Raw genomic sequence first — 9,658 nt, 5'->3', positions numbered from 1 at the left:
ATCATCAGAAATCCTCCCTCCACAATTGTTCTTTCTTATGAAATGCAGACTTGATAAAAGGGTGAGTTTTCAGCGCCTGCAGGGACCAGATTCAGTGGTTAACTTAACTTGTTCAAATAGGCAAGTGGTATCATGTAGCTTTACAAGGAGCAACCTGACCTTCTCACATTGACCAGCAGTGACATTATTGTGCAGGAAGAGAAGCAGTCACATCATTTCTGTTTTGCACAACCTGCTTAAAGTTTGCAACTAAATGCTTGTCTTCAGTTGAGCTGACAAGAGAAAAGAGGGGGCTCAGTGAACCATGGCAGGGCTGCCATGAAATGACAGGAATCATTGGCATACATTTCAAATAGCTCTCTCAATCCTATTAAAGTATTGCAGTCCTGCTTTAAAATAGACAAGTATGAAACAACTTTGATAGATAGAGACTAAAATGGCTTATTGATTTTTTTTTTAAGTCTGAGGAAAATTACCCAAAATGTGTCATTCTTTAACATTTAAAAATATACTACATAAAAAATGAACAACTGCAATAAATAAAAGTTTAAAGAAATAACAGCTTCAGTATGCAAAACTGACAAGTGCAGAAATGTGAACATACAAATGCACATTTTCATAAAACCATAAAATCAATGTTAAAAAATACAAATGCTGAACTACAATTCAAAGATAGGAAAAAAATTACACTTTAATTGCATCATTTTACATTAATATAATTTTTCCCTTCTAGAAGATTATTGATACTTAGAATCTGAAAATCCATTTTCCATTGTTCTTCTGGGATTGGGTGTGACATTCAGGTTGAAGAAACAGATTGAAGACAGAGAACTGTCTCTGTTTTGCATAACACCATAGGATGTGTCAGGTTCAGCTTGCAATGCCAAAAAGTCTGGGATAGAACTCTGATCAGGCTGAATCTCTAGCTTGGAGCCACGCTGTTGTTTGAATTACCTCTTGTTTTCTGTAATGATAAATAAAGAATAAAAAAAGAAAGAACAAAGAGAATCTGCATTTACTGTTAAATTCCTTTCACAAAGGGATGTATATGAAGTATTTGCAAGTGTATTCTTCTTGTTTTAAACACTTACTTTGGTACCTGAGAACCAACAGTCAAATTTAATAAAAATAAACAACAGATGTTTTCTCAGGTATTTTGCCCAAGTAAGTGTTACAAAAAAATAACCTACTGTATTTGAAATGCTACAAATACTTAGAGAGAACTTTTACCCCCTCTTCATTACAATTACCAGATTCCTTTTTTATCAAATAAACAAACTTTTTACACAGTCTCCCTGTCACTGTTACTAGGAAACACATGCCATATTAACCATGGAAAGTATTTGTTTATTTTTAAGTATACTTTATCATCAATTGAAATTAAGCACTTAATACTCTTCAAATGTTAGCCTGTAAGAAAATGGCCAGAAAATATACACTGAATGTACATTGATGGGAACATGATTCATATTTCAATGAGTCTCAACATTCAGTCAAACAGATATAAAGGTTAGACTAGTTAAAATTCAACATTAAGGTACTTCCAGCACCAAAACATCAGGCATTGTACTTTCAAAGATTGTGAATAGTACCAATATATCAATACTAATAATTCTTTAAAAAACGGTAAAGAAAGACATTCTGAATTCCCCTAAACAAATAAAAGAAAACTCATTGCCATGCTGGTCTTCTGCCCTTTACCAATGCACTACATGGTATTAAAATAACAAAACTTTTATAAGATCTTATAATATGTGAAAGCATCACATGTAAAGTATAATTATGGAATAAAAAAATTAACACACTGAATGGCCATTACAGTGTCTTTGAGGTTTAGAACACTCTATCTTCAGCATTCAAGGAAGTGTATACATATATATATAAATGCATACACATAAACCCATATACACAGACACACGAACTAATACGTATCTGGAGGGAGGCTGAAGGGTGTGTGTATATTTCAACAAATCCAGTCTCAATCATATAAAGACACATTCATGAATGATTCCCTTTTCCTCTGCTGAATATAAAAATCAATTGTTGCCTCTAAAACCTACTTCAACAGCTCCCTTTGATTTCCAGATTCACCACAAGCTATACTGCAGACACTGTAAACTACTAGGTTATGTTAGACCTTCATTAAGAACTCATACAGTAGCAAATATAGATGACTGTTTCAAGTACATAATTAAAATGAGGTAGTAGCGTTGAGTTTCTCTAAATATAAAACTTGAGTATTTCAAGTTAGGCTCAAATCTCTACCAAATGAGAACCACTACAAAGCCAGTGCACAACTAAGATGTCAGTGTACCAGCAGACCTGACATGAGATCTCAGTAAAGGCTAATACACCAATTAACAGCCTATTCTTTATACAGCTGTTCTTTAATCAGATGACCACACACAAAATTCTCTCTAAAATAAGAATCATACATTAAAACCATTACAACAGTATTGAAATACACAAACAACTTGTGATGTTCTAAAAAAACTTCCACCAAAAAAACAAATCAATAAACTGTAAGCTACAAATGGGTTTCACTCTGGATAACAAATATTGAGGACAAATTTAAACATATTGGTTTGTAATGTTTTCAACACCTCAATTAATCAGCATACCACAATGAATGAAAAATCTCATGCTATGATTACACTCACATATCACACTTTTCCAAGCTGTAGTGAGGTTTGTTTTTTTAAGAAAAAGTATAGCATCAAAATCCCAGTAAAGAGATATGAAATCAGATTTCCTTTGAGAGTTGCAAAAAAAAATATATGAAACTTAATGATTGGCAGCAAGTCAATAGACTATGTTACAGTAAAAGCTTCACTGTTGAGGGGAAAAAAAAGCTCTGGTTTAGTTATCTAGAGTCTGTGCTGTACTTCTTAAAAAGAACAGAATACTAGTCATTGAACAGAAGGGAAATCAGATGTATTAGCCATGTGATTGATGTATAAAAAAATTTTTGGCTCTTACTCCTAAGAACTGTTTTGATCCAATATCTTTATTTACCCTCATGATGAATTAAAAAAATGTATTCTATAGGTTAGAAGAAAAAATACTCAGAACTGTTAGAAAATTCATTTTCTGAACACATACCTTTACAGAGTAATTTTAAAGGCAGTTATAATTTCCCCAACAGACCTCTTTCTTCATTACAGTATTTAGACATCTTTCTAAAACATGTTTTAAATTGACAAACTCAAATGACTATGCCAGAGTTGTGGTGCTAATCCATCATATAAATATGCATTCAGGTAATTTTTAAAAGAGGAATTATTTATCTGAAAAAAGTGTCTTTTCAGGTAAATCTTTAGCACAGCACTTTTACTTACCCTGTAAGCCATACACAACTCCATCTGAACTGTTACACTTCACCAGTAAATAGATATCTAAGACACATATATCTGGCAAAAACATGCTTTGAAAATATTTATATAATATAATAATTGGTCATGTCCTTGTACATTTTTCAAAGTTTGATTGCCTAACCTTACAAAACAAGTTTTCTCAAAGACAAAACATGAAAAGTTAGTCTATATTATGGAATAATTGCTTTCTAAACTTTAGCTAACTCAAGCAATTTTTTATTAGACATGAAAAAGGTTTCTACAATAGTTCTTCTCTGGTTGCTCTGTGACTAACCTACAGTCAAATTTAAGATCTAGTTTAAAGGTTGTCTCATGATATATGAGCTGTTTTACCAGTTAAAACTCATTTATAAAACTCATTTATAGTGGGTTGCTTTATTAAGATGATATTGTGATGGAATATCTTCATACCATCATTTATTATATCCTTATATTATGTTTTTATTGCAATGTCAGCTTACCCAAAAGCATCATGCTGTGATCAAAGATGCCCATTTTGCTTTTGTATATCCGTATTTGTGGAATAATATGCACAGTTGGACACTTGAAATTAGAAGACTATGCATGTGTTACGACAGTAAACTTTACAAGTATACTATTTATCTTCAACTGTAGGAGAAAAATCTACAGCTGAAGTTGAAATTTAGTGAGAACAGTTTCAGCCTTCAAAGTCTACAGAAAGGAAATTTTACTGGACAATTTTCACAGCTTTTCAATTTCCTTCAGCTATGTATGTTATTACAAAAACTTCTTCCACTAATTTTTGTCACTTCAAATTGCTTTCAAGTACTCAATTTCAAAACACAGTAGCCCAAACTTCTCTTCTGCTTTCTTCTGACATGCAACATGCTACTTTATTAAAAATATATTATTAGAAAATCAGAATAATAAATTGATAAGATTTTTGTGCATTAAGGCTTCTGGGTTATGCATGCAGTAACAACTGGCTTCAACTTAGGTAAAAAAGCCATGACACTGCTTAGAATCAGAAGAGACCAAATAATAGACAAAAGGGCATAAAGATTAATACTGAATACAAGTTATGACAGTTCCCTATCTGTGTGGTGACATAGGTGTAATACCAAGTTCAGTGTTATACCTCTGTGTAAAATAAACAAAATTTTTGAATTACAATGCCAAATTGTGATAATTCGCCAGAATACAGGAAACTTAGGTGTGTGAGGATGCCTGCCAGTAAACAGATAATGCAGGGGGAGGAATAAGCTGTAGTTTCTTTCTAGCGACCCCTAAAATCTCTGGAAAGGCAGTAGCACAGTTTCTCAAGAGTAGGAATAATTCTAAGTTAAGCATAGATTCAGAGAATGGTGGAGGGAAAGTGAGAAACAGGCAATATTTCTCCACAATTGATTTCTGATACTCACTCCTCTCAGCCCAACTCCAGAACACACAAATACACAGTAATACCAGTAGACAGCAAATCAAATGGCCAATAATATTGTTTTCAGCTTCTCCCACCTATGCTATCCTTGTAGCTTGCATCATTTCACTGCTGCAATATCAATTCCAGTAAGTGTTAAAAAAAGAACCACTGTCTTCAATAACCACTTTGCAGCACTTCCATGGAAACCCTATAGAAAAAGATGTACATTGTCAGATCATTCACAAACTCCTACTCAGATTGCTGTTTCCAAAACTGAGCTACCTTTTGCCTGATGATACCAAGGGTCTCCCAGTATGCTGCTAATGTTTTTGTCTACTGGTTTGGGGTTTTTTGCTTGTTTGTTTGGGTTTGGATTTGGGTTTGGGTTTCTTTGTTTGTTTTGTTGGTTGGTTTTCTGGGTTTGGGTTGGGTTTGGGGCTTTTTTTTCTCCAAGAGCCATTTATTACTTTCAGTGAAATAAATAAAATGCTAAAAACTGGTATTTAAAATGGAAAGTTTTACTTCTGAATGGATGTCAATGCAATACAGTGCTAGTTGCAAACTTTTTCAAAAGCAGGAATTCTATGACTGAAACTGGAAAGTTTGCTTCCCATGCCAGTCATCTTGCAATTCTGTATGCTGAGGCAGTAGGACTAAATTGGTGCTCTGACACAATGTAAGAAAACAGTAACATTTGGTATAAATTTTAATTGTCAGCACTCCTGCCTGGATTGTGCAAACAATTTGCTATCAGAGAATAATTCAATGGGCTGCCAACTCATTCCATATTAAGTCAGAAAGGTAGACACACAACATGTTTTGGGTGCTGCTAGCCAACAATACTAATGGCTTTTTTCATTATAAAGAATTCCCTCTTCCAGTTTCAGGAGTTTTTAAACAAATATGAGTCTGTAATATCGGGAAATTACAATTTTTTCTTCCTTTCCTAATGCTCTGGCACTTAATTCATTCGGTGAAATCACACTCGAGAGGCTCAATTAAAAGCAATTAAGAGAAAGATTTCATTATATATTGTATTGTTTTTCTACAGGAAAATCCTGTTACATTCAAATGCACTTAAACCTGGCATGTTTGAAGAACACAGGATTGGATGGATTATCATGTCAGATGAGCACTTTATCTTCAATATTTTGTTGGCTTTAAGACAATAATGGTTCTGCATTGCTAATGTTGATGTTTTCTAAAAGTTTTGGCCAAAATCCACCCACAGCCGATACTGTAAGCCTTTGTTCCAGATTCTTCATTGGAATACACAGGGAAGTTTCCCATTTTGAGGTCAAATTCTCTGCTCTGCACTGTTAATACCAAAACATTAGGCAAACAAAGCCATGCTCTTTATTTCATGGTGAAATGATTGATCTGTTTAGATTTTAATGCAAGTTTCCAAATGCTTGAGTACTTAGTACTTTTAGAACTTTTAGTACTTTAGAACTTTAATTCTTAGTACGTTTTGCCCATGATACCTACCACGGTCTTTTCACTTTCTCAAGAATGGAAGCAATTTTTATTTAATTAATTAATTATAATATGGGTGGTCAACCTAAATGATTATTGCTTTACATTGTGCTGCATGATGCAAAAAACCACTGAAAGGTACACTACACTTGGTATTATGACACCACTCTATGTTTCACAGCAGTGTGTAAGATCATCCCTGCCTTTAACTGATGCTTCTCTTGCTTCCAAGGAAGGCTTTCCTACTATGTGACTTTCCCCCCAGCTTCTCATTGCCTTAGATCAGTATGTCATTCATGGTCTCCTCTTGGCACTCCACTTCTTTCTAGCAAGAAGGGGAGAAGAGGACTACAATCAGAGACTAAAAGACTCACAACACCATGCTAAGGCACCACCAGCTCACAAAACAATCCCCCCCTACTTAGTCTTTTCTTCTGGAAAAACAGTCCCTATTCCACTAGTTAAAGCATCAAACTTCATATTATTGTGAGATATGTATTCAGCCATCATCCAAATTCTTATCCAGTGTGACTGTCTGACGTAAGCCTTCAAAGTTTCATCTGAGTTACATGTATACTGCTGCTCTAGCAGAAAAAGGAAAGAAGTATATTTACATTCATTTTGCCAAACATTAGCATCTTCTGTCCAATCATTTGAATGCAGAAGTGTTAGGAGAAAACAGCTTAGAGAACAAGGGTTGACACATACAGTGTGAAATCTTAAGGTGCTTGAATGCAATGAGGGAGAAAGTGAGACAGAACCACGTTTCATCTCCCTAGCTGTGCTACAGTCCACATGAACTTTGTGACAGGTCTCTGTCTCTCAGCCACACTTCACTAGCTTCTGCTGACATTCAGCTGTCAGACAGCAACTCTTTACCATGCCCCTAACATGCTCTACAGCTTCACCCAATTAACTCGCTTTCACTTGACATTGCAGCAAAAAGCTTCATAATAGGTGGTCAAGGTGCACGGTGTCTGCTTGCCCTCAAACTGCTCACGCACAGCAAAATGCTACCTTCCTTTTTGTCTGTTTGTGACGAACCGGCACAACTACAATTTAGGCATTCTGCTACTAAATGGAACAAGGACAGTGGACCTTTGCCAGCAGTGCATTTTATTTATCTCTTACCAAAACTATCCCAGAGCTAGTAATAACAGCAATTTTGAAAAAGAAAGAAATTAACACTGATTCAATAAAATACTTCAATCACTTTATACTTAACAAAAATATACTGTAACAGCAATTTGGTTTCAAGAGGAAAAAAGGGAAAAAGTTATTTATTTACAACAGTAGCATTAACAACATAGAGGAGGAAGGTCTGCAAAAAAAATAAAGTGTCTTTATGACTCAGTTTTCTTGCATTAAAAAATCTTTAGGTATTCAGAAGATTATTTTTTCCTCTGCATTTCTGCCAAATACACAGTATTTTTAAGGAATATTTTTAGAAATATGGATCTACGTAGCTGATAAAACAAATGATTTATTAAAAATATGGAAATCAACATTTTAGGAATCACTTGACAGCTTATAGAAAAATAAGATCAAACATGCAACTCACTGCTAGTTTGCTGACAGATGCCTTGAGAATGCTTCCATTTGCTCACTAGTCCTCTGAAGTATATTTCTACATAAATATATGGAGCAGGTCAGGAAGTCCCTTAAAAAGTCGATATGTATGTAATAAGTACCGGTTATGCTCAAGCGCTCTTTGCTTAAGAGGATGGATTGAGCACTGGACAGTGAAATTATGAATGCTACTATAGAAAATACCTTCTATTGGCCTTATGGGTTTCAACTACCACAATTCCAACAAGACAGGGCTCAAAAGGCTATCCACATAGCCCAAAGATTCTGGTTTGCTAAACTACAGTAAGCTCACACACATTATGTAATCTATTTCCTTTCCAACCATATCTACAAGGAAAAGTCCCATTGTTCTCTTTTAAAATCTTTGAAAGTGCATTTTTTCCACACAAGAAATTTTATTGTCACAAAGAGAAGGAGACATTGAGGCTGTAGAAAGCAGAAGCTCAAGAGAAGTCCTAAGCATGAAGTAAGGAAAAGAAGAAAGGAAATACATTGATTAAGATGTAAAGCAGACTCCTCTCATGACAGGAAGTTATGGGAAGAACACAGAACCAACTTGTGTTTATGAAAGGTGGTGAAAAGCAGCAAATCATAAGGAATCAGAACTCACATACCTCTAGAAGTTGCTGCTAATGCAGAAGTGGATGGTTTTCCAGCAATGAAAAATCTAAAGTGAACACTTCAGTCAGATTCCATGCAGGATAATGGCATTACTCAGAATTAAAATCAAGTGTCAGGGACATGCATGGCCTCATAGTGAATAATGTTACTATAGATCTTTACAGTGCACAAATGTTATTTTGGTTCACTGGGTATTGAGATTATATCTGAAGTTGCTTGTGATCCTGAAATGATAAGGGAAATGCTGATGTCAAGATTTGACAGCTTTTACTATCCACTACTGAGTAGATTAAAGTTCAGTTTTTGGAGACAATGGAACTAGGACCATAAACTGGAAACAGACATGGTTTATACAACCTATCTGCACCTTTCTGAAAGACCGATTGGAATCTCATATACAAAGTATAAACACTTGCATTTTGAGTCAGAACACCTGCACAGTTGCATTAGTGTACAGGCTAATGTGAATTTCAGTTAATCTAAATAACTGTATTAAACTGAGTAGTCTCTTTAAAAAGATCCTCTAGTGACAGAGCAAAGAATGACTGACTTATATCACATGTTTAGAAGGGAATTAGTGTTACTGCCAATTTAATTTTCTCAAAATTAAGGCTTATTATTAATATAATAAGGTATTAGAAGGATAAATCAAGGTGTTATTCCATCATTTTAGCACTGGCCGATGCATGTCGATTTTCTGGATAGCCCACTGCACATGCATAGGTTTCTACCTACTAGCCAAAAACCTGATAAAGGCTCCATCCCACTCCACCATAAATTAGATGACAGAAAGACCCACCAGGTAGAGGTACATTTGGCTCCCTGTAGATTTAGTATAGTTTTCAAGGTTTTGTTTGCTTATGCAAGGCAAGTACTTTAATGTTCACTGATCTCCTGTAAAACTTAGCTGAAGTAACTTCAAGAGGGAATTATTCCTTCTCCCTCAGATTACATGCAATATCTGAAGCAGTGTATCTTCAACAGAGTTCTAAAGGGCACTTTTGAAACAGTAATAGTCAGGGGAAACAGTAGGCTTTCCAGCAATATTGCCTATAAAATATCAGTTGATATCTGAAGAGCCTAGGAAAAATATTTTAGGTTCTGTTTCAGTTGATGGCTAATATGTAGGTCTTCTGTAAATTCAAGATCCAAATTACATTAACTGGGCAAGGAATCAAACTTATCAGTTATAAACAACTTGAGTGTGGGTAAGCTA

General features: G+C 34.8%; 1 protein-coding gene across 3 annotated transcripts in view; it reads right to left on the bottom strand.

Annotated features, from left to right (window-relative positions):
• Window positions 1-665: 665 nt before the first annotated feature.
• The window catches only part of CCDC171 (coiled-coil domain containing 171), a 184,417-nt gene continuing 175,424 nt past the window's right edge, over window positions 666-9,658 (bottom strand). For 2 of the 3 annotated variants that reach the window (XM_033085310.1, XM_033085311.2), the window contains one exon: window positions 666-964. In XM_033085310.1, coding sequence (XP_032941201.1) covers window positions 951-964 — 14 coding nt within the window. In that variant the 3' untranslated portion in view covers window positions 666-950. Of the gene's footprint in view, window positions 965-4,850; window positions 4,964-9,658 lie in introns of all 3 variants that reach the window. The other variant, XM_033085309.2, reaches the window with a different exon arrangement.

Source organism: Catharus ustulatus, chromosome Z (assembly GCF_009819885.2).
Source record: "Catharus ustulatus isolate bCatUst1 chromosome Z, bCatUst1.pri.v2, whole genome shotgun sequence".
Lineage (NCBI taxonomy): Eukaryota > Metazoa > Chordata > Aves > Passeriformes > Turdidae > Catharus > Catharus ustulatus.
This window is presented reverse-complemented; position numbering and strand designations above follow the sequence as displayed.